The following is a 26,802-nucleotide window of genomic DNA, read 5'->3' as shown; positions in this document are numbered from 1 at the left end:
GAGCATCTGGTGATTGGGCAGGCTTAAATTAGCCAATCCCACGCCATAAACGGGTACCAATGTCACATGCAAAGCCTTTCACCTCAAGCAGGGTTTTTTTACCCTCTCAGGGGTCAATAGGAGCACAACCAGGGGCACTTTGTGCACAATGTCATGGATGGTGCATCTTCGGCCAAGGTTAGAGCATTCCCAACTTGAGATGACCAAGTAACCACAATACTTCATGTTGGGATTAATAAAGCTGAATAAATGCTGAATAAATGCAAGAATAAAGTTAAATTGCTAAAACTTCCCCATATCTGATGCTAGTTACCATGTATTGTCCCCATAATTATGGTCAGTTTCATCGTCATGAGGCTCTCGAAGTCAGATGTGTAAAAACAGTTGCAATGTGCACACGGCCTGCAATGAACAACACAATGGCCTTGGTGATCTTCTGGTCTGATATATGAGCCTGGCTGAGGGTTTCCTTTTGTTTAGCCCATCATGGAGTTTCTACACTGGGTGCACTGGTCTCCTTATGGGTAAGGGGCGTCTTAAGAGCTTAGTGAGAAGGTTAATAGCTATTATGCAATTCTCCAACTTCCAACTCCAACAGCCATATCTGACATCTTGTGTGTTTATTTATGATGGCAGCAGTTGGCACAGGTTTATGAGCGTGATATGAGCGTTATTACGAGGCTTGAGACAGAGCCCTGAGGCAATGAGTATGGAGAGAAGCGAGGGCATCGGGAGCTCAGTGGTTCCTCAGTAAGAAGCAGCTGTGAAGAGCCAGGTAACTTGTTTCCTATGAACTTTTGTAGCTAAGAGGAAGAAATACAGAATAGCCATGTTTATTTATAGCAAATCATGCCTAAAGGCTACTTACAGGATTACAGAAGATATTACAGCATTGTATAATCAAGAGCTCCCGAGGTATTTGCCATGTTTCTCAGGAACACTTTACTGCACTGCTGTGCCAGTCCCTATAAAGTTCCCCTTCAGGGGACTCACGTGCCAGTCCCAGTGCCAGGTGTATATCTTCCTCTCATTTTACTTGTCAGTATGCCAGCCAGGGTCTTCAAATAAAGTTCATTAAACAATATTAAAGGACAAGTAAACCCTTTGGATCCTTATTGTAAAATACATTAAAGGGCAAGTTATCCATTCTAATCATACATTTAAAACATAGATTTAAAAACATACATCCTATGAGGATAATTGATAAAGATGGTAAAAAATCAGAAAGGTAAAAAAAGAATCCAAATCATTATTAAGGCCATTTGTTTGTAATTTATTTTGAAAATCTGATTTTCTCTTTCTCTGAATACTGATATTAAAGGGATACTGTCATGGGAATTTTTTTTTTTTTCAAAATGAATCAGTTAATAGTGCTGATCCAGCAGAATTCTGCACTGAAATCCATTTTTCAAAAGAGCAAACTGATTTTTTTATATTCAATTTTGAAATCTGACATGGGGCTAGACATTTTGTCAGTTTCCCAGCTGCCCCTGGTCATGTGACTTGTGCCTGCACTTTAGGAGAGAAATGCTTTCTGGCAGGCTGCTGTTTTTCCTTCTCAATGTAACTGAATGTGTCTCAGTGGGACCTGGATTTTACTATTGAGTGTTGTTCTTAGATCTACCAGGCAGCTGTTATCTTGTGTTAGGGAGCTGCTATCTGGTTACCTTCCCATTGTTCTTTTGTTTGGCTGCTGGGGGGGGAAAGGGAGGGGGTGATATCACTCCAACTTGCAGTACAGCAGTAAAGAGAGATTGAAGTTTATCAGAGCACAAGTCACATGACTTGGGGCAGCTGGGAAATTGACAATATGTCTAGCCCCATGTCAGATTTCAAAATTGAATATAAAAAAATCAGTTTGCTCTTTTGTGTATTACTTTATGTATTACTTTCTCTCTATCCTGTCCTACAACCTCCATCTATTCCTATTGCCTCCATTTGTCCTGCTGTCACTGGCTGTTACCAACTTTATTATTCTTTTATTATATTATAACATTATTTCTCCAACTTGCCCTTCTGTCTCAGTCTTGAATAATTTTACTTGACAGAATTGTGTCTCTGCTGCTGGTGGGAAGAGGAAGGGGCCCCTCATTGTCGGGGTATCTGCTCATAACACTGGATCAGTCCCACTAATATACAGACCCTGACATCCCAAATACACAGAGGCAAAACAGCCCCCCCCCCTACAGTTTAATTTCAGCTAAAACTTTTCCTCCCCAACTCCCATGAACCCAGGGAATCCCAGCAGCCAGTGGGAGAGGCGACAATTCCCAGTTATAGGATCAGGGAAATTCCTTGGGGTGGGACAGGAGTTTTCAGACTCAGAGATACAGGAGATGGGACAATGGTGCCCCCCTCCTCCCCGTTCCTATAGGAGCACAGGAAGAAGGGGGGACGTGGGGGAGGAGAGGCTGTGGGGGGAGAGAAGGGGAGAGGGAAAAGACGTTACACAAGGAAGGAGCGAAGGTTTAAAGAGAAAAAAGAGCCAGGAGATTCCAGGACAGGACAGTGCCTCTGTCTAACACCCTGACTGCAGGTAATATGGGAGCACAGGCCAGTCCTTGGGAGCCTGTCACCCCAACTCCCCTCTCCTGTTACCCCTTCTTTTTGTTGCTCTTTCCTCTACCTGTTGTACCAACCAATCACAGTCTCTGTTCCCCACCAGTATGGACCCAGCAGCGCTGAAAGAACTGGAAAAGGAAATGCAGAATTTCCAGGTTACTATGGGCAATATTGAGGGGGTCCCTCTCCTAGGGGCCACATGTGACGAGTGGGACACTATATACAATTTCCAGGCCCGGGAGGACGACATTCTTATTGCTACTTACCCCAAAGCAGGTGAGTGACCAGAGCTCCCTAATATCCACACAGATCCCTTGCTACATGCACCCTAAGGTGCCCCCCAGCCTCAAATAGCTGCATTTTCCCTATAGAGCCCCATACAGGATCCTCATGTAACAAATGGTGAAAGTAGCCTCACCTGATGATGGAGAGGAGGGAGCTCATTATAAACTCCTGTCACCCACCAAATAAATCCATTGGCTACTGACTGGCTGTGACTTCTATAGGCGCAACTACAGCACCAAATACACTGCATGGGGTTTTCTAATCATTAAGGTTCAAACTCCATTAGTAGGACTATAATTGGGCAGGTCTGTAACTACTGCTGTGCCATTCTGTACATGGGGCAACTCCCTGTAACCTGGGGTATTATTCATGGAATTTGCCCTGTATTTATCCTGCCGTGTTTTCTGGGGTAATAAATATGGAATTGGCTCTGTATTTATCCTGCTGTGTGTTCTGGGGTATTATACATGGAATTGACACTGTATTTATCTGCTGTGTGTTCTGGGGTATTATACTGGGTATTTATGGGTACTTATACACTGAATTAGCCATGTATTTACTCTGCTGTGGGTTCTCAGATATTCTACATGAAATTGGCAATGTATTTATCCTGCCGTGTGGTTCTGGGTACTATACACAGAATTGTCATTATAATCCACATGGGAATTCATATAATTAGTCCCCCTGCCTGTGAGTGTAAGGAATAATGTCTGGGATACAATTATCACATGCCCTGTAGCTCTGGGATTCACGCAGAACAATTTTATCCTACAAGGAATGACCAAACCCACAGGTGAAACTTTACTGTCAATCACAACTTTCTATGAGATTTTTTAGGACTGTATTTAACTCTCAGTTTCATTTAGACTAGAGAAAACTTGGAATTTCCCCTCTGGTGAATGTGCTGAGTATGATTTCAGCCCCTCTATATGTGCCTGGTATTAAAGGGGACAATGAACCACAATCCCATAAATACAAAAAGGTCTCTATATTCCAGGGAGGAGGCAATATCACCTATCCACCTAGAGGTGAGGCCCAAAGATATTAAGGCGTGGTTTGTCCTTAACCTGTACAGGTGTGTTTGTGTCTGTGTGTAGGGACAACGTGGATGCAGGAGATCGTGGATCTGATATTACAAGAGGGAGACGTACAGAAGAGCATGAGGGCCCCGTGTTATGTCAAAGTGCCCTTCATAGACCTGGTACCAATGAAGCCCATGCCAACAGGTAATAGACTCAACCCCCAGCGCTCCTGGAGTCCTGTGCTCATGCAGCTATTGGGATGTGCAGGACTTTTTGTTCAGCCCCTGTTAAATTTCTTCATAATAATTGAAATCATTGTGCAAAGATCTAAGGGGCCATTTATGTCCACTACCTCCCTTGTACCCTGTGCAGACGTCCCACTTACACCAAACACCAGAAATACGGAAAACTTTCAGCACAATTGTGTTTGATTTTCAGTAAAGTGCAAGCTCACTTGTATTCATATTGATACATCAGTCACAAATGGGTCAGACTCAACCCCCCTGGGGCGCACAACAGCCCTGGAATTTAGGGGAGGAAATGCTGTGTTATCAGAAAGACCATGGCGATTGCACTAGTTCTATAGAAACAACCCATGAACACTGCCCTCGGGATGAAAACTTTCATAGGCACTGCATTAGTATCCTTTAATTATATATATAGCTACCCCACTGAGCTTACCATCTGAGGTCCCTATCACATTCCCATCAGCCCCTTCCCAGGGAGCTTACAATCAAAAGTTCCTATCACATTCCCAGCAGAATCTGCCCCAGTGAGCTTACAATCTAACGTCCCTTTTACATTCACACACACTATGGTTAGCTTTATTTGATTAAAATATTTCATTAAATGCATAATATTTACATTCCTTTCTTCACTGGTACAACTGCTAATGTTACATTCTAGGTGTGGAGTTGGCACAAAGGATGGCATCTCCCCGTATTCTAAAAACTCACTTACCAATTAACCTGCTGCCCCCCTCCTTTTGGGAGAAAAATGTCAAGGTCAGTTATTTTACTGTTATTGTTACTTTCCTCTTAACTCCTCCTATTTTTCCATATAACCCTCCCTCTAACTCCTCCTACTGCTTCCTGACTGGCGTGGGAAGTTCTCGGCATAAACAATTCTTCCACTAATCCAATCACAATGGCTCATTGTAACTCTTCAGAGATGTGACATCTGAAGAAATTCACAGAGGTGTAGATTGTGTGTAGTTACTGTGATAGGATTATCCAATGTGTCATGTGACTCCTAGATACAGCTGTTACTTGTGAGAGTTGCATGAATGGACGTGTGACGTGTTCTGAATCCGCCGGGGTACAGAAGTTAGAACACATTGTATGTAGCAGACAAGTGGTGTTGAAGGCCCCCACCTCTGTTCAGGGATGGTCTCTCCACCTTGACATGAATCGCCTCTTTCACGCCTCGTTCAAACCAGCGTCTTCTTTATCCAAGATTTGGACCTTGTTATCTTCAAAGGAGTGTCCCTTGTCTTTAAGGTGTAGAAAGACAGCCGAGTCTTGCCCTGTAGAGTTCTCCCTCCTATGCTGAGCCATTCGCTTGGTGAGCAGTTGTTTTGTCTCCCCAATGTATAGATCTGTGCTCTCCTCACTACACTGGACTCCGTATACCACATTGCTTTGTTTTTCTCTTGGTGTTGGATCCTTTGGGTGTACCAGTTTTTTGTATCAGTGTGTTGCCAGGTTTGAAATACACAGGGATTTGGTGTTTGTTGGAAATCCTCCTGAGTTTCTCTGACACTCCAGCTACATATTGACTATATTTTGACCTACTATGTTTCTCGGGGTGGTTATTTCTTTGGGTGTTCCTGTTGGGTTTGGTTGCTGTTGTTTGACAAATGCCCAGTCTGGGGAGCCACACGCTTTCACCGCTCCTCTGAGATGTTTATGCTCCTTGTCCTTGGACTCATTGGTAAAACTCAAAGACTTATGGGCTTCTCAGCCAGTGATGTTTATGCCTTTATTCACTTCCCTGGCACAAGGAAGTTTGACATCAAGTTGCCCCAGAATCTGAAGATTTTCTGGGAGATTTTCCATAAAACAAAGAGAGATCCTAAATTGAAAAACCTAAAGCTGGTTCAGCTAACTAAACAGAGCACTGTGGGCATCACAATTCTATTGCATTCTGAGTCTGTGCAATTATCTGATATCTTGTTGAGACAATGTCAGGTTCTGGAAGAGCCTCAAAGAATGTTTGATTATGAAGGTTATTGGATTGGCGGCTGGAAAATTAAAGTCAGATTGTCACAAGATGGAGGCAGAACCCATAATTCCTCATTGGCTCAGAGAAAGGTGTCTGTTTTTATCCTGACCAGCCCAGAACCTGCTACAAGTGTGGGTCCAATAGGCACATTGCCTACAGCTGTGATAAGATCAAATGCTCACAATGTAACAGCATGGGACACACCAATAAGGACTGTCAGAAATACGTTGTATGTAACCTGTTGTATGTAACCTGTAGTATGTAACCTGTGTTCTGCTATGGGTCACTATTTCAGCAACTGCCCTAAAGCTTCTCATATGGTGGAGGAAGTTCTGGACTCTCAAATGAATGAGGCACTTGATGAATTTCTTGAGACATAATTGGATGAAAGCAGAGATTTGGCACCAATGGAAACTGTTTCCCAAGTGTGATACAAATGTGACATGGCAGGCCATGTATGAATGTGAGTGTGATCAAGTGCATTCAATATGGCTCCTTAGTTGTAAAATGGATGTACTGATATTAGCAGGAGACCAGGGAACAACTGGAGTTGAGTTATTCAGTCATTAGCAGGAGAACAGGGAATAGTAGGAGTTAAGGTAATAGACTCATAAACATATAAATGTTTATTAAGGAGGAAGCTCATATCTTATTCACATAGTTATAATCAAAATACACAGCAATTATACACAGCAATTATTTTCATTCACATGGTTATTTCCATTTTCATGGTCATTCTCATGGCCATGTCCTGGGCATGTAGCCATTATTATTATTTTATATGTCTATGTGTAATGATCTATTACTTTGTTATTGTACCAATATAAAAAGGAGCTCAGCTGGGGGGGCTTCGGGACTTCATCTACAAGCAGACGTGTTGTGTAGAATAATTGGTCTTGTAAGGACCATTGGCCGATTGATGTGCTCTGGGAGTCGCTGTATTTGATTTGGGCCCGGGGTCCCCCAGCTGATGTTCCTCTCAGAAGTCTGCCAAGGGAAGCTCGGCTAGACGTTGCGTTGTCTTCAATCGGTATTGTATTACTTTTCTTACAATATATTATTCTTCTCTAATGATGATCAATGTGTGTGTGTTTTATTTCCACCCCTATATTTGATAAGTCTGCTGGGGGAAGTGCTCAGTAAGACATTTAGTTTGTGATAAGTCTGCCAAGGGAACTTGTAGCAAGACACCAAGTTACCCAGGAGGCTGATAAATCAGATGATTCTGTGATGGAAGTTGCTGAGATGCCACCTAAGCAAGAATCACTTCATACACCAGAAGCCTCCCCAGATGATGGGTAACAGTATAAGAAAAGGAGGAAAGGAAAAGCACCAGTGATGATTCAGAGCAGTCACCCTATAAAATTACTTCTGGCAAATTTGGAGCATTGGAATCATTTACTGAGACTGAAGAACACGCTGAACATGAACAGACACTATAGAGATCACAGCCTGCTGAGGAACTGCTGGAGAGACATGATGAACCTTTGTCTTATTTAGTTAAAAGATGGGGCTCACATGGTTGAGTCCTGCACTGAACCGATTTTTGAGAACCGGACCCAAACCCACAGCCCACGACCTGATCTGCATATTTACCCACTTGGATCTGCTACCCGACCCAGCATGCAACTGCCTCATCTGCAACCCGATCCGCAACCCACCTAACACCATTAAACAGGAAGTGCTGTTGCTGCAAACCAGAAATGACATCATCAGAAGTGGGTCGAGATAGAAAAAAAGTTTTGTAAAATGTTAGGAGTAAAAAATAGACAATATAAGATAAGATAAGAAATATAGATGAGACTCGCAACCCACAGACCCACATTTTTTTGTGCATTTTTTTGTTTTAAATATTTATTTGATGTGAATTGTTACCTGTATGTGTTTGTAATTTAGATGCAAGAATAATAAAAAATTCCTATAAGACATCCAGTGACTCAATATAAACATCCTAATAACTCCTCCTATTGCTCATTACAACCCTGCCCATAATGATAACTCCTCCTGTTTCTGTGTATTACTTCCCATTCATTATATTGTGTTTAATGTTTAGAATGTGTCTATTATATATTCAGTTACAGTGACTATACCTGTATGAATATGGATTTCTCTCATCCCTCAGGTTGTCTATGTTGCCAGAAATGCCAAGGACTGTATGGTTTCTTATTATTATTTTCAGAAGATAAACAAGGGTCTGCCGGACCCTGGGACCTGGGACAATTACTTCTCAGCATTCCTATCTGGAGATGGTGAGCATACTGGGGTCCTTTAATAAAGTGTTAAATTTATTAAGAGCAAAGTTAGGAATCGGGGATAGAGAATGTAGGCCATAGGAAGTGACTACTCCTTGCACAACAATAGATGAAGTGGTTTTATTGATTCATATTCTTGCAGTGCCATGGGGGAGTTGGTTTGACCATGTACTTGGCTGGTGGAAAGCTGTGGACAAACACCAGATACTCTTTGTCTTCTATGAGGACATGATCAAGGTGAGTAGGTGGATCTGCCTGATACTAAGCAAATGTCAGTGTAACATCCATGATATAACATGTGTCCTTATTTATTGTAGGACCCAATGCATGAGATTCAGAAAGTCATGAAGTTCCTTGGGAAGGACTTGTCTGATGAGGTTCTGGAGAACATCAAGTTTCACACTTCCTTCCAAGCAATGAAGGAAAACCCTATGACAAATTACAGTACACTTCCCAATATAGTCTTTGACCAAACCATATCTCCTTTCATGAGAAAAGGTATGGGTATACTTTGTAGACTACAGAGAATAATTTCTAGACTGGTCAACCTACTTTACAACTCAATGTAAATGGATTGAGCAGAAAGTTTCTATCACCTTATATCCTGCCTAACATTTCCACATTTTTCTCTTTGACTTCCTTTGTTTCCTTTATGTTTAGTCAGTTATACTCTGGGTTGTGACATTATCTCAGCTTTGCTCTCTTCCTTCCATGGTCAAGGTCTTTTTACAAGGGGTAGATATGAAATGAAGAGAAGCCAAGTGCAGTAGATTTTTATTTTGCTTTATTCCAGGGATTGTGGGGGATTGGAAAACCCATTTCTTAGTTGCACAGAACATTATCTTTGATGAGGAATACAAGAAGAAGATGGAGGGCAGTGGGCTAAACTTCCACAGTGAACTCTGATAGAGAACAAGATCTAAAAACCCAGTGGAAATTGCCTACCTCGTCATCACACTGGGGACAACCTGTGCCCACAAGTTTGTACAGAGGAGCAATAGGCACACGAAGCTCAATAATTCTCCTACTACTTTTTATTTTTAATTTGTCAATATAAGTAAATGGTTTGTTAAATATCTGTTCTTTGTGAGATGCTGAAGGATTTTTTTCATTTGTAAAACTGTTTGCAAGAATTTTGATAAGTTCCTGAAGGCCAACTGAGAATTCAGTAACCAGCCTTATGGCCATAAAGGGCAGTATGGTGGAACAGTGGTTATGAGCAAGGGTCCTAGTTCCTCATCTGCAATGAGTTTATATATTCTCTGCAGGCACATTAAGTGGTTCCTAATGGTATAAGTGATAGGAACTTTAGATTGTAATGGGAATAATATATAATCTCTATAAGAAGCTGTGTAATATGTTGGTGCTAGATGAATAAAAGACTATATAAATAAAAGATTATAATCTGCTGAATAAGAGACCAATCCATTTCCACATATGTGCAGAAGAAGCCAGACATTGCCCTTATCTTATCTTCTTGTCTGTATGACTATGAAGATTTTCATTCATCCAGGTCATGGTATATCTAGTATAGGTAACTAAAACAACTGGACTTGCTGAGTAATCAATGAAGACGTTTCACTACTCATCCGAGCAGCTTCTTCAGTACAACTGACTGGTGTGGGAAGTTCTCGGCATATAAACTCTTCCACTAATCCAATCACAATGGCACATTGTAACTCTTCAATGAGGTGACATCTGAAATTGTCATCTTGTCTAGGCCAGTTGTCTAGTAGTATTGCCAGAAGCTTGGCACAAATAAAGCCTCTGATAGTTTCATATTTTATATCTTATATCTATTATCTAAAAGAAAGTTATACTGGAGCTGGACATACCCATGCATTTTTTGGTATAATTGTCAGATAGGGTTGGTCTTTCACGGGGGGGTGCTACCTTAGTAAGCTGGACCCTCCCCATCAGCCCCTTTCTACTCTTCCTTCCTCACCTAGAAATGAACCCAACACTTCTATGCAAAAAGGGGAGTGCCTGCTAAACAATATGAAGATTAATAAGCAGATGTTGGTGGGGTGGAACTCTGGAGTGTGGAGACAGCTGAATCCCCTCAAATATCTGTCCTAGGAGCCAGTTCATGTTGGTTGCATTCCCATTTGTAGACTTATGTTCCTATCTACATAACCAGTGATATACAGAACAGTCACTCTGTCTTGACTCCCTGAAGATTAGATTGACTGGGCCGCCATGAAAAGTGTTTAAGGGGGTTTGGGGAGATAAGGGTGATTTTTTTACTTGATCATCAGCATACCACTGAAGCCCGTTTAAAAGACAGTTATGGCTTAAAACATATTAGCAGTCTTTCATTCTTAAATCGTTTTGGGAAATTCAACAATTTAAATTTAGTTTAATGCTAAATTAATCATAAAGCAAAACTTTGAACCACATACAATTAAAGAAGCCAACTTCAAGGCCACAACATTTTAGACCTACTTGTAAGGCTCTATATCAGAGATCCCCAATCTTTTTTTTTTTTTTACATGTGAGCAACATTCAATTCTAAAAAGAGTTGGGGAGCAACACATACATGAAAATGTTTCCTGTGGGTGCCACATAAGGGCTTTAATTGCCTATTTGTTAGCCCATAAGTGGACTGGAAGTCTACAGGAGGATCTGTTTGGCAGTACATCTGGTTTTATGAAACCAAAACTTGCCTCCAAGCCTGTAAAAAAATAATAATCACCTGGTTTGAGGCCACTGGGAGCAACATCCAAGGGGTTGAAGAACATCATGTTGCTCATGAGCCACTGGTTGGGGATCACTGCTCTTTCTGCTAAGAGGCTAATGAATTCAAAGCATCTTAGCAAAAGGAATTCATCTTGAATATGTCTAACTTGATTTTCTTTTGATTCAAAGCAAGAAGGAAAATTAAAAGCATTTGGGGTGGGGTTCCAAGTTGTGGTCTGCAGATATATTTTGATTGAACATCTCATATCCACTGCCCAACAATCTACATCTTCTTGTTGTGATCCAAGAACAGGCAACGTTATAGGTTCATTAATATTGAAATGTGAAACTACTATAGGAAAAGTCGAGAACAAAATTGGCTTGAAAAATTCTGCATGGGGGGGTCTGCTGCTAAAACCTGGATTTCGCCTACTTGCTGAGCCCTAATCCAGAGCTATATTGACTTGAAGGACATGTTGCATAAGGCTGAAACTGTGGAGACGCTAGGGTATTCAGCATTAACAGTTGATATCAAGGTGGAGCATGTGGTTTAAGTGAAGGACAAATTCTGAATATTGTCTTCAAAGGGTGCTGCATTGACAATGTAAAATAGCCAAAAAAGTACTGTTAGTCAATTTAGTCAAAGTACCTTCAAGTCAATTTAGCTCTGCATTAGGGCTCAGCAAGTAGGCGAAATCCAGGTTTTAGCAGCAGACCCCCCATGCAGAATTTTTCAAGCCAATTTTGTTCTCGAGGCCATTATCCAGCATCTGAGCATCTGTGGGAATGAAGACTCGAAAGGATAATCCCTTCCACTAATGTTCATGTGCAAAAAAAGTCTCCCAATTTTTATTAGACCGGTCGAAGCAGGGTCTCTGCTACCTTCTCAGATCACTTTTCTTCCTGTTGTTTCCCCTACTCAATGTATCTGAATGTGTCTCAGTGGGACCTGGATTTTACTTTTGAGTGTTGTTCTTAGATCTACCAGGCAGCTGTCTTTTTTTTTTCCGTAAATTATTTTTTATTAAATTTGTAAAATAAATCCAGGGGTACAGAAAAGAAAAAGGGGGGGTGCAGTAAAAGCAGTACATGTCATTAATACATTGTATTAGTCTTGAACCACTAACATCAGCATAAAAATCCACAGCAAATAGTTTGAAGTACTAATCTATGTAGGCACAGCAATTCAATACAAGAGATATAAGAATGGATAATCATGTCAAAAGGGAAGGGACTAGGAATGCCTAGTCTAGGAGAGGGGTCTCTTGTAAATGTATGTTGTTATTTCAGGAGTTAAATGAGTGTGTTATGGGCTTACTAATTGTTTGTATTCAGACGAATCTTTATACAGGAACCATCGGAGCCAAGTGTCCCTATACTTTGAGTAGTGATTGCCGGAGACTGTAGAAAGTTCCTCAAACTTGGCGATTTCGTTAACTTTATCTATCCAATTTTTAGTAGTTGGAGGAGTGGAGGATTTCCACATCCTAGGGATAGGAATTTTGGCCGCATTAAGTAAATGTCTTTCCAGTACGAAGTCCAGGACCCCTTCCTTGGTTTCCCCATCCCAGAAAAGCAGCGTGCGTGCCGGAGAGGCTGGTACATCTCTGCCTAGGATCTGGGAGCAAGCATGTATGATTGTTGACCAAAAGCTTGAGAGGTCAGGGCAGCTCCAAAAAGTGTGCATTAGCGTTCCGACTTCCCTTTTGCATCTCCAGCATATATTGCTTGTAGCTGGATATATCTTGTGTAGTCGGGCTGGAGTGTAATACCATCTGCTCAAGATTTTATAATTAAGCTCCTGTATCTTGCAACATCGTGAGCTATATATCATGTTTCTAATCAGATCTTTGTATGAGTTTTCTGGTATTTCTATATCCAAGTCATGTTCCCAGGCTAGTAGAAAGGTTAATTGATCTTTCTTGTTATCACTGTCAAGCATATTGTATAGGGCAGATATAATATGTTTTGGTGGTGTTGCACTACTACAAATCCTTTCAAACGGGGTGAGAGGCCTACCCAACTTATTAGTTCCGCCTAAATACCCGTAGAAGTGTCGTATCTGGCAATATTGGTAATCCTGTAAAACTGCCGTAGGTCTAGCCTTCCGGAGAAGTGGTAAATCAGCTAATCGCCCATTGTCTAGTAGATGGAAAAACTGTAGATGTCCATCCACAAGCCACTCCTTGAATTCAGTGGAGTGAATTGCAGCAGGGAATGCAGTGTTGTTTGTAATTGGGGTTAATGGTGAAGGCCAAGCTGTGATATTTGAACTTTTGTAGGCCCTATCCCATACTGTTAATGTGCTGTTAAGTAGAGGATGAGAGTTATGTATTATCCTACAATGTAATTTGTCTATCCATGGCAGGTGAAGCAGATGTGTGGCTGTAGATTGCTGTTCTATTTCTATCCACCCCTTGTTATCTAGATGGAAAGACCAGTCTACCACCCTAGCAAGGATTACTGCCCTTAGGTATCTGGTACAGTTTGGGAGAGCAAGCCCTCCTCCTGTCTTTGTCTTATATAAAATTGTAGATCTCAATCTGGGGGGATGGTTGTTCCATACGAAATTGGTTATAAGGGATTGGAATGCTTTCAGCCATGTCGTAGGGTATGACAAAGGAATGCATTGGAACATATACAGTAGGCGTGGCATAATGTTCATCTTAATTACGTTAATCCTTCCAATCCAGGATATAGGTTGTGTCGTCCAGTGTCTTAGGTCTTTAAGAATTTTGTTATACAGGGTTTTGCAATTCACATCTATCCAATCATTGTAGTCCTTAGTGATTGTTATTCCGAGATAAGTAAAGTGTCTGTTTGCCCAGCTATATGGAAAGTTCAGCGAGAGGTCCTGTAGTGTTGTGAGAGGTAAAGAGACATTCATAGCTAATGATTTGGAAAAATTGATCTTGAAATTGCTGATGTGGCTATATGTTTCAAAAAGTAAATTGAGGTGAGGGATCGTGGAGAGAGGGTTCGTAATAAACATTAATAAGTCGTCAGCATACGCTGCAATCTTATAGTGTCGATCTCTAATGCTGATTCCCGTGATATCTGGGTGCGATCTGATTTGAATAAGGAGAGGTTCCAGGGCTATAGCGAATAAGGTAGGTGACATCGGGCAGCCTTGCCGAATACCATTTTGGATTGTTATGTACTCTGACAGTATTCCATTCACCCTAATTTTAGCTATCGGTCCTGAGTATAGTGATTTGATCCAATGACAGAGGTGTTCACCAAATCCAAATTTGGCAGCTGTTATCTTGTGTTAGGGAGCTGCTATCTGGTTATCTTCCCATTGTTCTGTTGCATAGTTACATAGTTACAAATTGGTTTGAAAAAATACATCATCAAGTTCAACCCCTCCAAATGAAAACCCAGCCCCATACACACACCCCTCCCTACTGTCACATAAATGATATATACCCATATCTATACTAACTATAGAGTTTAGTATCACAATAGCCTTTGATATTATGTCTGTCCAAGAAATCATCCAAGTCCCTCTTATAGTCATTAACTGAATCATCACCCGGCAGTGCATTCCCCAACCTCACTGTCCTCACTGTGATGAACCCCCTACTCTGTTCCTTTAAATGAAACTTCTTTTCCTCTAGTCTGAAGGGGAGGCCTCTGGTACGTGATTCTCTTTATGGGTAAAAAGGTCCCCTGCTATTTGTCTATAATGTCCTCTAATGTACTTGTAAAGTCTAATCATGTCCCCTCACAAGCGCCTTTTTTCCCCCAGAGAAAACAACCCCAACCTTGTCAGTCTCCCCTCATAATTTAACTCTTCCCTCCCTCTAACCAGTTTAGTTGCACTTAGTCTCTGCACTCTCTCCAGCTCATTTATATCCCTCTTAAGGACTGGAGTCCAAAACTGCCCCCATACTCCAGATGAGGCCTCACCAGGGACCTATAAAGAGACATAATTATGTTTCATCCCTTGAGTTAATGACCCTTTTTATTTGCTTTAGTAGCCACAGAATGACACTGCCCAGAATTAGACAACGTGTTATCTACAAAGACCCCAAGATCCTTCTCATTTAAGGAAACTCCCAACAACACCCTCTCAGGGGTCAATAGGAGCACAAGCAGGGGCACTTTGTGCACAATGTCATGGATGGTGCATCTTCGGCCAAGGTTAGAGCATTCCCAACTTGAGATGACCAAGTAACCACAATACTTCATGTTGGGATTAATAAAGCTGAATAAATGCTGAATAAATGCAAGAATAAAGTTAAATTGCTAAAACTTCCCCATATCTGATGCTAGTTACCATGTATTTTCCCCATAATTATGGTCAGTTTCATCGTCATGAAGCTCTCGAAGTCAGATGTGTAAAAACAGTTGCAATGTGCACACGGCCTGCAATGAACAACACAATGGCCTTGGTGATCTTCTGGTCTGATATATGAGCCTGGCTGAGGGTTTCCTTTTGTTTAGCCCATCATGGAGTTTCTACACTGGGTGCACTGGTGTCCTTATGGGTAAGGGGCGTCTTAAGAGCTTAGTGAGAAGGTTAATAGCTATTATGCACTTCTCCAACTTCCAACTCCAACAGCCATATCTGATGTGTTTATTTATGATGACAGAAGTTGGCACAGGGTTATGAGTGTGATCTAAGTATGATAGGAGCGTGATATGAGCGTTATTACGAGGCTTGAGACAGAGCCCTGAGGCAATGAGTATGGAGAGAAGCGAGGGCATCGGGAGCTCAGTGGTTCCTCAGTAAGAAGCAGCAGTGAAGAGCCAGGTAACTTGTTTCCTATGAACTTTTGTAGCTAAGAGGAAGAAATACAGAATAGCCATGTTTATTTATAGCAAATCATGCCTAAAGGCTACTTACAGGATTACAGAAGATATTACAGCTACATTAGATTTAAACATAGATTTAAAAACATACATCCTATGAGGATAATTGATAAAGATGGTAAAAATTTAGAAAGGTAATAAAAGAATCATAAACTAAAAAGATGCAAATCCAAATCAATATTAAGGCCATTTGGTTGTAATTTATTTTGAAAATCTGATTTCCTCTTTCTCTGAATACTGATATTAAGTATTACTTTCTCTCTATCCTGTCCTACAACCTCCATCTATTCCTATTGCCTCCATCTGTCCTGCTGTCACTGGCTGTTACCAACTTTATTATTCTTTTATTATATTATAACATTATTTCTCCAACTTGCCCTTCTGTCTCTGTCTTGAATAATTTTACTTGACAGAATTGTGTCTCTGCTGCTGGTGGGAAGAGGAAGGGGCCCCTCATTGACACCTCCCTAATGTCGGGGTATCTGCTCACAACACTGGGTTAGTCCCACTAATAGGATCAGGGAAATTCCTTGGGGTGGGACAGGAGTTTTCAGACTCAGAGATACAGGAGATGGGACAATGGAGCCCCCTCCTCCCCGTTCCTATAGGAGCACAACAAGAAGGGGGGACGTGGGGAAGGAGAGGCTGTGGGGGGAGAGAAGGGGAGAGGGAAAAGACGTTACACAAGGAAGGAGCAAAGGTTTAAAGGGAAAAAAGAGCCAGGAGATTCCAGGACAGGACAGTGCCTCTGTCTAACACCCTGACTGCAGGGAATATGGGAGCACAGCCCAGTCTCCCTACAGCTCCTCCCTCTGTCACCCCTCTCCCTACGGCTCCTCCCTCTGTAATCCCTCTCCCTACAGCTCCTCCCTCTGTCACCCCTCTCCCTACAGCTCCTCCCTCTGTCACCCCTCTCCCTACAGCTCCTCCCTCTGTCACCCCTCTCCCTACAGCTCCTCCCTCTGTCACCCCTCTCCCTACAGCTCCTCCCTCTGTCACCCCTCTCCCTACAGCTCCTCCCTCTGTCACCCCTCTCCCTACACATCTTTCCTATCCTGTTACCCCTTCTTTCTGCTGCTCTTTCCTCTACCTGTTGTACCAACTAATCACAGTCTCTGTTCCCCACCAGGATGGATCCAGCAGTGATGAAAGAACTGGAAAAGGAAATGCAGAATTTCCAGGTTACTATGGGTCATATTGAGGGGGTCCCTCTCCTAGGGGCCACCTGTGACGAGTGGGACACAATATACAATTTCCAGGCCCGGGAGGACGACATTCTTATTGCTACTTACCCCAAATCAGGTGAGTGACCAGAGCTCCCTAATATCCACACAGATCCCTTGCTACATGCACCCTGAGGTGCCCCCCAGCCTCAAAAAGCTGCATTTTCCCTATAGAGCCCCATACAGGATCCTCATGTAACAAATGGTGAAAGTAGCCTCACCTGATGATGGAGAGGAGGGAGCTCATTATAAACTCCTGTCACCCACCAAATAAATCCATTGGCTACTGACTGGCTGTGACTTCTATAGGCGCAACTACAGCACCAAATACACTGCATGGGGTTTTCTGATCATTAAGGTTCAAACTCCATTAGTAGGACTATAATTGGGCAGGTCTGTAACTACTGCTGTGCCATTCTGTACATGGGGCAACTCCCTGTAACCTGGGGTATTATTCATGGAATTTGCCCATTATTCATCCTGCCGTGTTTTCTGGGGTAATAAATATGGAATTGGCTCTGTATTTATCCTGCTGTGTGTTCTGGGGTATTATACATGGAATTGGCACTGTATTTATCCTGCTGTGTGTTCTGGGGTATTATACATGGAATTGACACTGTATTTATCTGCTGTGTGTTCTGGGGTATTATACATGGAATTGGCACTGTATTTATCTGCTGTGTGTTCTGGGGTATTATACATGGAATTGGCTCTGTATTTATCTGCTGTGTGTTCTGGGGTATTATACATGGAATTGACACTGTATTTATCTGCTGTGTGTTCTGGGGTATTATACATGGAATTGGCACTGTATTTATCTGCTGTGTGTTCTGGGGTATTATACATGGAATTGGCTCTGTATTTATCTGCTGTGTGTTCTGGGGTATTATACATGGAATTGTCCCTGTATTTATCTGTTGTGTGTTCTGGGGTATTATACATGGAATTGGCACTGTATTTCTCCTGCTGTGTGTTCTGGGGTATTATACATGGAATTGGCACTGTATTTATCTGCTGTGTGTTCTGGGGTATTATATATGGAATTGGCCCTGTATTTATCTGCTGTGTGTTCTGGGGTATTATATATGGAATTGGCACTGTATTTATCCTACTGTGTGCTCTGGGGTATTATACATGGAATTGGTACTGTATTTATCTGCTGTGTGTTCTGGGTATTATACATGGAATTGGTACTGTATTTATCTGCTGTGGGTTCTGGGGTATTATACATGGAATTGGCACTGTATTTCTCCTGCTGTGTGTTCTGGGGTATTATACATGGAATTGGCACTGTATTTATCCTGCTGTGGGTTCTGGGGTATTATACATGGAATTGGCCCTGTATTTATCTGCTGTGTGTTCTGGGGTATTATATATGGAATTGGCACTGTATTTATCCTACTGTGTGTTCTGGGTATTATACATGGAATTGGCACTGTATTTATCCTGCTGTGGGTTCTGGGGTATTATATATGGAATTGGCACTGTATTTATCTGCTGTGTGTTCTGGGGTATTATACATGGAATTGGTACTGTATTTATCTGCTGTGTGTTCTGGGTATTATACATGGAATTGGTACTGTATTTATCTGCTGTGGGTTCTGGGGTATTATACATGGAATTGGCCCTGTATTTATCTGCTGTGTGTTCTGGGGTATTATATATGGAATTGGCCCTGTATTTATCTGCTGTGTGTTCTGGGGTATTATATATGGAATTGGCCCTGTATTTATCTGCTGTGTGTTCTGGGGTATTATATATGGAATTGGCACTGTATTTATCCTACTGTGTGTTCTGGGTATTATACATGGAATTGGCACTGTATTTATCCTGCTGTGGGTTCTGGGGTATTATATATGGAATTGGCACTGTATTTATCTGCTGTGTGTTCTGGGGTATTATACATGGAATTGGTACTGTATTTATCTGCTGTGTGTTCTGGGTATTATACATGGAATTGGTACTGTATTTATCTGCTGTGGGTTCTGGGGTATTATACATGGAATTGGCCCTGTATTTATCTGCTGTGTGTTCTGGGGTATTATACATGGAATTGGCCCTGTATTTATCTGCTGTGGGTTCTGGGGTATTATACATGGAATTGGCACTGTATTTATCCTGCTGTGTGTTCTGGGTATTATACATGGAATTGGTCCTGTATTTATCTGCTGTGTGTTCTGGGGTATTATACATGGAATTGGCCCTGTATTTATCTGCTGTGTGTTCTGGGGTATTATACATGGAATTGGCACTGTATTTATCTGCTGTGTGTTCTGGGGTATTATACATGGAATTGTCCCTGTATTTATCTACTGTGTGTTCTGGGGTATTATACATGGAATTGGTCCTGTATTTATCCTGCTGTGGGTTCTGGGGTATTATACATGGAATTGGCACTGTATTTATCTGCTGTGTGTTCTGGGGTATTATACATGGAATTAGCACTGTATTTATCTGCTGTGTGTTCTAGGGTATTATACATGGAATTGGTACTGTATTTATCTGCTGTGTGTTTTGGGTATTATACATGGAATTGGCACTGTATTTATCCTGCTGTGTATTTTGGGGTATTATACATGGAATTGGCCCTGTATTTATCTGCTGTGTGTTCTGGGGTATTATACTGGGTATTTATGGGTACTTATACACTGAATTAGCCATGTATTTACTCTGCTGTGGGTTCTCAGATATTCTACATGAAATTGGCAATGTATTTATCCTGCCGTGTGGTTCTGGGTACTATACACAGAATTGTCATTATAATCCACATGGGAATTCATATAATTAGTCCCCCTGCCTGTGAGTGTAAGGAATAATGTCTGGGATACAATTATCACATGCCCTGTAGCTCTTGGATTCACGCAGAACAATTTTATCCTACAAGGAACGACCAAACCCACAGGTGAAACTTTACTGTCAATCACAACTTTCTATGAGATTTTTTAGGACTGTATTTAACTCAGTTTCATTTAGACTAGAGAAAACTTGGAATTTCCCCTCTGGTGAATGTGCTGAGTATGATTTCAGCCCCTCTATATGTGTCTGGTATTAAAGGGGACAATGAACCACAATCTCATAAATACAAAAAGGTCTCTATATTCCAGGGAGGAGGCAATATCACCTATCCACCTAGAGGTGAGGCCCAAAGATATTAAGGCGTGGTTTGTCCATAACCTGTACAGGTGTGTTTGTGTCTGTGTGTAGGGACAACGTGGATGCAGGAGATCGTGGATCTGATATTACAAGAGGGAGACGTACAGAAGAGCATGAGGGCCCCGTGTTATGTCAAAGTGCCCTTCATAGACCAGGTACCAAAGAAGAACATGCCAACAGGTAATAGACTCAACCCGCAGTGCTCCACTACCTCCCTTGTACCCTGTGCAGACGTCCCACTTACACCAAACACCAGAAATACGGAAAACTTTCAGCACAATTGTGTTTGATTTTCAGTAAAGTGCAAGCTCACTTGTATTCATATTGATACATCAGTCACAAATGGGTCAGACTCAACCCCCCTGGGGCGCACAACAGCCCTGGAATTTAGGGGAGGAAACGCTGTGTTATCAGAAAGACCATGGCGATTGCACTAGTTCTATAGAAACAACCCATGAACACTGCCCTCGGGATGAAAACTTTCATAGGCACTGCATTAGTATCCTTTTATTATATATATAGCTACCCCACTGAGCTTACCATCTGAGGTCCCTATCACATTCCCATCAGCCCCTTCCCAGGGAGCTTACAATCAAAAGTTCCTATCACATTCCCATCAGAACTGCCCCAGTGAGCTTACAATCTAACGTCCCTTTTACGTTCTCACACACTATGGTTAGCTTTATTTGATTAAACTGTTTGATTAAATGCATAATATTTACATTCCTTTCTTCACTGGTACAACTGCTAATGTTACATTCTAGGTGTGGAGTTGGCACAAAGGATGGCATCTCCCCGTATCCTAAAAACTCACTTACCAATTAACTTGCTGCCCCCCTCCTTTTGGGAGAAAAATGTCAAGGTCAGTTATTTTACTGTTATTGTTACTTTCCTCTTAACTCCTCCTATTTCTCCATACAACCCTCCCTCTAACTCCTCCTACTGCTTCCTGACTGACGTGGGAAGTTCTCGGCATAAAAAAGTCTTCCACTAATCCAATCACAACGGCACATTGTAACTCTTCAGAGATGTGACATCTGAAGAAACTCACAGAGGTGTAGATTGTGTGTAGTTGTGATAGGATTATCCAATGTGTCATGTGACTCCTAGATACAGCTGTTACTTGTGAGAGTTGCATGAATGGACGTGTGACGTGTTCTGAATCCCCCGGGTACAGATGTTAGAACACATTGTATGTAGCAGACAGGTGGCGTCGAAGGCCCCCGCCTCTGTTCAGGGATGGTTTCTCCACCTTGACATGAATCGCCTCTTTCACGCCTCGTTCAAACCAGCAGTCTTTTTTATCCAAGATTTGGACCTTGTTATCTTCAAAGGAGTGTCCCTTGTCTTTTAAGTGTAGAAAGGCAGCTGAGTTTTGCCCTGTAGAGTTCTCCGTCCTGTGCTGAGCCATTCGCTTGGTGAGCAGTTGGTTTGTCTCCCCAATGTATAGATCTGTGCTCTCCTCACTACACTGGACTCCGTTTACCACATTGCTTTGTTTTTCTCTTGGTGTTGGATCCTTTGGGTGTACCAGTTTTTTGTATCAGTGTGTTGCCAGGTTTGAAATACACAGGGACTTGGTGTTTGTTGGAAATCCTCCTGAGTTTCTCTGACACTCCAGCTACATATTGACTATATTTTGACCTACTATGTTTCTCGGCGTGGTTATTTCTTTGGGTGTTCCTGTTGGGCTTGGTTGCTGCTGTTTGACAAATGCCCAGTCTGGGTAGCCACACGCTTTCACCGCTCCTCTGAGATGTTTATGCTCCTTGTCCTTGGACTCATTGGTAAAACTCAAAGACTTATGGGCTTCTCAGCCAGTGATGTTTATGCCTTTATTCACTTCCCTGGCACAAGGAAGTTTGACATCAAGTTGCCCCAGAATCTGGAGATTTTCTTTGAGATTTTCCATAAAACAAAGAAAGATCCTATATGGAAAAACCTAAAGCTGGTTCAGCTAACTAAACAGAGCACTGTGGGCATCACAATTCTATTGCATTCTGAGTCTGTGGAATTATCTGATATCTTTTTGAGACAATGTCAGGTTCTGGAAGAGCCTCAAAGAATGTTTGATGATGAAGGTTATTGGATTGGCAGCTGGAAAATTAAAGTCAGATTGTCACAAGATGGAGGCAGAACCCATAATTCTTCATTGGCTCAGATAAAGGTGTCTGTTTTTATCCTGACCAGCCCAGAACCTGCTTCAAGTGTGGGTCCAATAGGCACATTGCCTACAGCTGTGATAAGATCAAATGCTCACAATGTAACAGCATGGGACACACCAATAAGGACTGTCAGAAATACGTTGTATGTAACCTGTTGTATGTAACCTGTAGTATGTATCCTGTGTTCTGCTGTGGGTCACTATTTCAGCAACTGCCCTAAAGCTTCTCATATGGTGGAGGAAGTTCTGGACTCTCAAATGAATGAGGCACTTGATGAATTTCTTGAGACATAATTGGATGAAAGCAGAGATTTGGCACCAATGGAAACTGTTTCCCAAATTACCCAGGAGGCTGATAAATCAGATGATTCTGTGATGGAAGTTGCTGAGATGCCACCTAAGCAAGAATCACTTCATACACCAGAAGCCTCCCCAGATGATGGGTAACAGTATAAGAAAAGGAGGAAAGGAAAAGCACCAGTGATGATTCAGAGCAGTCACCCTATAAAATTACTTCTGGCAAAATTGGAGCGTTGGAATCATTTACTGAGACTGAAGAACACGCTGAACATGAACAGACACTATAGAGATCACAGCCTGCTGAGGAACTGCTGGAGAGACATGATGAGCCTTTGTCTTCTTTAGTTAAAAGATGGGGCTCACATGGTTGAGTCCTGCACTGAACCAATCTTTGAGACCCGGACCCAAACCCACAGCCCACGACCTGATCCGCATATTTACCCACTTGGATCTGCTACCCGACCCAGCATGCAACTGCCTCATCTGCAACCCGATCCGCAACCCACCTACCACCATCAAAATGGAAGTGTTGTTGCTGCAAACCAGAAATGACATCATCAGAAGTGGGTCGAGATAGAAAAAAAGTTTTGTAAAATGTTAGTAAAAAATGTTAGAAGGAGTAAAAAATAGACAACATAAGATAAGATAAGAAATATAGATGAGACTCGCAACCCACAGACCCACATTTTTTTGGTTTGTTGTTGTGCATTTTTTGTTTTAAATATTTATTTGATGTGAATTGTTACCTGTATGTGTTTGTAATTTAGATTCAAGAATAATAAAAGATTCCTATAAGGCATCCCGTGACTCAATATAAACATCCTAATAACTCCTCCTATTGCTCATTACAACCCTGCCCATAATGATAACTCCTCCTGTTTCTTTGTATTACTTCCCATTCATTATATTGTGTTTAATGTGTAGAATGTGTCTATTATATATTCAGTTACAGTGACTATACCTGTATGAATATGGATTTCTCTCATTCCTCAGGTTGTCTATGTTGCCAGAAATGCCAAGGACTGTATGGTTTCTTATTATTATTTTCAGAAGATAAACAAGTGTCTGCCCGACCCTGGGACCTGGGACAATTATTTCTCAGCATTCCTATCTGGAGATGGTGAGCTTACTGGGGTCCTTTAATAAAGTGTTAAATTTATCAAGAGCAAAGTTAGGAATCTGGGATAGAGAATGTAGGCCATAGGAAGTGACTACTCCTTGCACAACAATAGATGAAGTGGTTTCATTGATTTATAACCCCGCTTACTCCTTCTTGCAGTGCCATGGGGGAGTTGGTTTGACCATGTACTTGGTTGGTGGAAAGCTATGGACAAACACCAGATACTCTTTGTCTTCTATGAGGACATGATCAAGGTGAGTAGGTTGATCTGCCTGATACTAAGCAAATGTCAGTGTAACATCCATGATATAACATGTGTCCTTATTTATTGTAGGACCCAATGCATGAGATTCAGAAAGTCATGAAGTTCCTTGGGAAGGACTTGTCTGATGAGGTTCTGGAGAACATCAAGTTTCACACTTCCTTCCAGGCAATGAAGGAAAACCCTATGACAAATTACAGTACACTTCCCAATATAATCTTTGACCAAACCATATCTCCTTTCATGAGAAAAGGTATGGGTATACTTTGTAGACTACAGAGATTAATTTCTAGACTGGTCAACCTACTTTACAACTCAATGTAAATGGATTGAGCAGAAAGTTTCTATCACCTTATATCCTGCCTAACATTTCCACATTTTTCTCTTTGACTTCTTTTGTTTCCTTTATGTTTAGTCAGTTATACTCTGGGTTGTGACATTATCTCAGCTTTGCTCTCTTCCTTCTATGGTCAAGTATTGGTCTTTTTACAAGGGGTAGATATGAAATGAAGAGAAGTCAAATGCAGTAGATTTTTATTTTGCTTTATTACAGGGATTGTGGGGGATTGGAAAACCCATTTCTTAGTTGCACAGAACATTATCTTTGATGAGGAATACAAGAAGAAGATGGAGGGCAGTGGGCTAAACTTCCACAGTGAAATCTGATAGAGAACAAGATCTAAAAACCCAGTGGAAATTGCCTACCTCGTCATCACACTGGGGACAACCTGTGCCCACAAGTTTGTACAGGAGCAATAGGCACACGAAGCTCAATAATTCTCCTACTACTTTTTATTTTTAATTTGTCAATATAAGTAAATGGTTTGTTAAATATCTGTTCTTTGTGAGATGCTGAAGGATTTTGTTCATTTGTAAAACTGTTTGCAAGAATTTTGATAAGTTCCTGAAGGCCAACTGAGAATTCAGTAACCAGCCTTATGGCCATAAAGGGCAGTATGGTGGAACAGTGGTTATGAGCAAGGGTCCTAGTTCCTCATCTGCAATGAGTTTATATATTCTCTGCAGGCACATTAAGTGGTTCCTAATGGTGTAAGTGATAGGAACTTTAGATTGTAATGGGAATAATATATAGTCTCTATAAAAAGCTGTGTGATATGTTGGTTGTAGATGAATAAAAGACTATGTAAATAAAAGATTATAATCTGCTGAATATGAGACCAATCCATTTCCACATATGTGCAGAAGAAGCCAGACATTGCCCTTATCTTATCTTCTTGTCTGTATGACTATGAAGATTTTAATTCATCCAGGTCATGGTATATCTAATATAAGTAACTAAAACAACTGGACTTGCTGAGTAATCAATGAAGACGTTTCACTACTCATCCGAGCAGCTTCTTCAGTACAACTGACTGGTGTGGGAAGTTCTCGGCATATAAACTCTTCCACTAATCCAATCACAATGGCACATTGTAACTCTTCAATGAGGCGACATCTGAAATTGTCATCTTGTCTAGGCCAGTTGTCTAGTAGTATTGCCAGAAGCTTGGCACAAATAAAGCCTCTGATAGTTTCATATTTTATATCTTATATCTATTATCTAAAAGAAAGTTATACTGGAGCTGGACATACCCATGTATTTTTTGGTATAATTGTCAGATAGGGTTGATCTTTCACAGGGGGGGGTGCTACCTTAGTAAGCTGGACCTTCCCCATCAGCCCCTTTCTACTCTTCCTTCCTCACCTAGAAATGAACCCCACACTACTATGCAAAAAGGGGAGTGCCTGCTAAACAATATGAAGATTAATAAGCAGATGTTGGTGGGGTGGAACTCTGGAGTGTGGAGACAGCTGAATCCCCTCAAATATCTGTCCTAGGAGCCAGTTCATGTTGGTTGCATTCCCATTTGTAGACTTATGTTCCTATCTACTGTGATATGGTAAAAGGAAAATGCATGTTAGTTCAGGGGTTAAGGGCCCTGGATGAAGGATATGGCAGTTAAGAAACTGCATTGTTATTCTTCTTTAGGGTATCCAGGGCTGGAATGGAGGGAAGGATCTGGGCGGGCCTTCCATTCCACTCCAGACTGACCTGGGTGTGGTGTTAGCTACCTGCTCATAAATTAATCAGGTGTCTAATTTCAGTGTGTGTGAGGGGCTGAGGAGCCTGCTGTGAACTCAAACTGAGAGTGACACAGAGAGATCATTACAGATTTGCCTGTTTAAAACTACAAGCCTGGAGCCATTGCTTGGCACACCAGACACTGAGGAAACTGAGCTGAATCAGTAAGTGCTGGACTGTGATACGTTTTATTTGTTTTATTTCAATCTGCTGAAACCTTTTCTTTATGCTGTCTGTGTGAACGGCTTCAAATAAAGCAGCCCAGGCTGAATTGGACTGAACTAAGGCTCTGTGTGCTGATTCTGTGCTACAAAAGTGCCGTGGTCAAGATTCCTGCTACCTGAAATCTCACAATTGGTGGAGTTTGCGCTGGCACAAAAAAACAGTTAAGCACAGAATCTTAAAGGGCCAGTAATATTGGACTGTGTTTGGAAAGGTTTCTCGCTACAACATGGAGAAAGTTTTGGAGCAGCTAATTGTTGCTAATGCAGCACAGCAGCAAGCCAATGCTGCCCAGCGAGAAACAAATTCTTATTTGCAACAAGCTGTTGTGCAGATCAGTGAGGATCAGAAGCGTGCAAACAAGTTGCTGGCTGAACAGCTACAAGCAGAGAGGGAGTCTACTGTTACACAGGTGTCGGCCTTGAGAGATTCCC

General features: G+C 41.6%; 2 protein-coding genes across 4 annotated transcripts; both read left to right on the top strand.

Moving 5' to 3' along the window:
* The first annotated feature begins 688 nt into the window (after positions 1-688).
* sult1c2.S (sulfotransferase family 1C member 2 S homeolog) lies at positions 689-9,754 on the top strand. 2 transcript variants are annotated; one of them, XM_041577836.1, is made up of 8 exons: positions 689-775; positions 2,666-2,838; positions 3,945-4,073; positions 4,776-4,873; positions 8,215-8,341; positions 8,487-8,581; positions 8,662-8,842; positions 9,138-9,754. In XM_041577836.1, exons 2-8 carry the CDS (start codon positions 2,667-2,669, stop codon positions 9,248-9,250), a joined length of 915 nt encoding a protein of 304 aa, XP_041433770.1. In that variant the 5' UTR covers positions 689-775; position 2,666; the 3' UTR covers positions 9,251-9,754.
* LOC121393085 (sulfotransferase 1C2-like) lies at positions 719-25,239 on the top strand. Of its 2 annotated transcripts, none has more exons than XM_041579079.1 (8): positions 719-775; positions 16,971-17,143; positions 20,269-20,397; positions 20,982-21,079; positions 23,675-23,801; positions 23,961-24,055; positions 24,136-24,316; positions 24,617-25,239. In XM_041579079.1, exons 2-8 carry the CDS (start codon positions 16,972-16,974, stop codon positions 24,727-24,729), a joined length of 915 nt encoding a protein of 304 aa, XP_041435013.1. In that variant the 5' UTR covers positions 719-775; position 16,971; the 3' UTR covers positions 24,730-25,239. The 2 variants fall into 2 exon arrangements, with proteins under 2 accessions (XP_041435013.1, XP_041435012.1); XM_041579078.1 differs by lacking the exon at positions 719-775 and adding an exon at positions 15,647-15,782.
* Positions 25,240-26,802: the final 1,563 nt, after the last annotated feature.

The sequence above is a fragment of the Xenopus laevis genome, chromosome 9_10S (genome assembly GCF_017654675.1).
Source record: "Xenopus laevis strain J_2021 chromosome 9_10S, Xenopus_laevis_v10.1, whole genome shotgun sequence".
Lineage (NCBI taxonomy): Eukaryota > Metazoa > Chordata > Amphibia > Anura > Pipidae > Xenopus > Xenopus laevis.
Note: the sequence above shows the minus strand (reverse complement) of the source record. Positions and strands in the feature narration are given on the sequence as shown.

Bases quoted from the DNA above. Each gene is read 5' to 3' on its own strand.
- LOC121393085 (XM_041579079.1), top strand. From the start codon at position 16,972: ATGGATCCAGCAGTGATGAAAGAACTGGAAAAGGAAATGCAGAATTTC. The intron at 20,398-20,981 runs GTAATAGACTCA...GTTACATTCTAG, and splicing joins AAAGAAGAACATGCCAACAG to GTGTGGAGTTGGCACAAAGG. The intron at 23,802-23,960 runs GTGAGCTTACTG...TCCTTCTTGCAG, and splicing joins AGCATTCCTATCTGGAGATG to TGCCATGGGGGAGTTGGTTT.
- sult1c2.S (XM_041577836.1), top strand. From the start codon at position 2,667: ATGGACCCAGCAGCGCTGAAAGAACTGGAAAAGGAAATGCAGAATTTC. The intron at 8,342-8,486 runs GTGAGCATACTG...ATATTCTTGCAG, and splicing joins AGCATTCCTATCTGGAGATG to TGCCATGGGGGAGTTGGTTT. The intron at 8,582-8,661 runs GTGAGTAGGTGG...TATTTATTGTAG, and splicing joins TCTATGAGGACATGATCAAG to GACCCAATGCATGAGATTCA.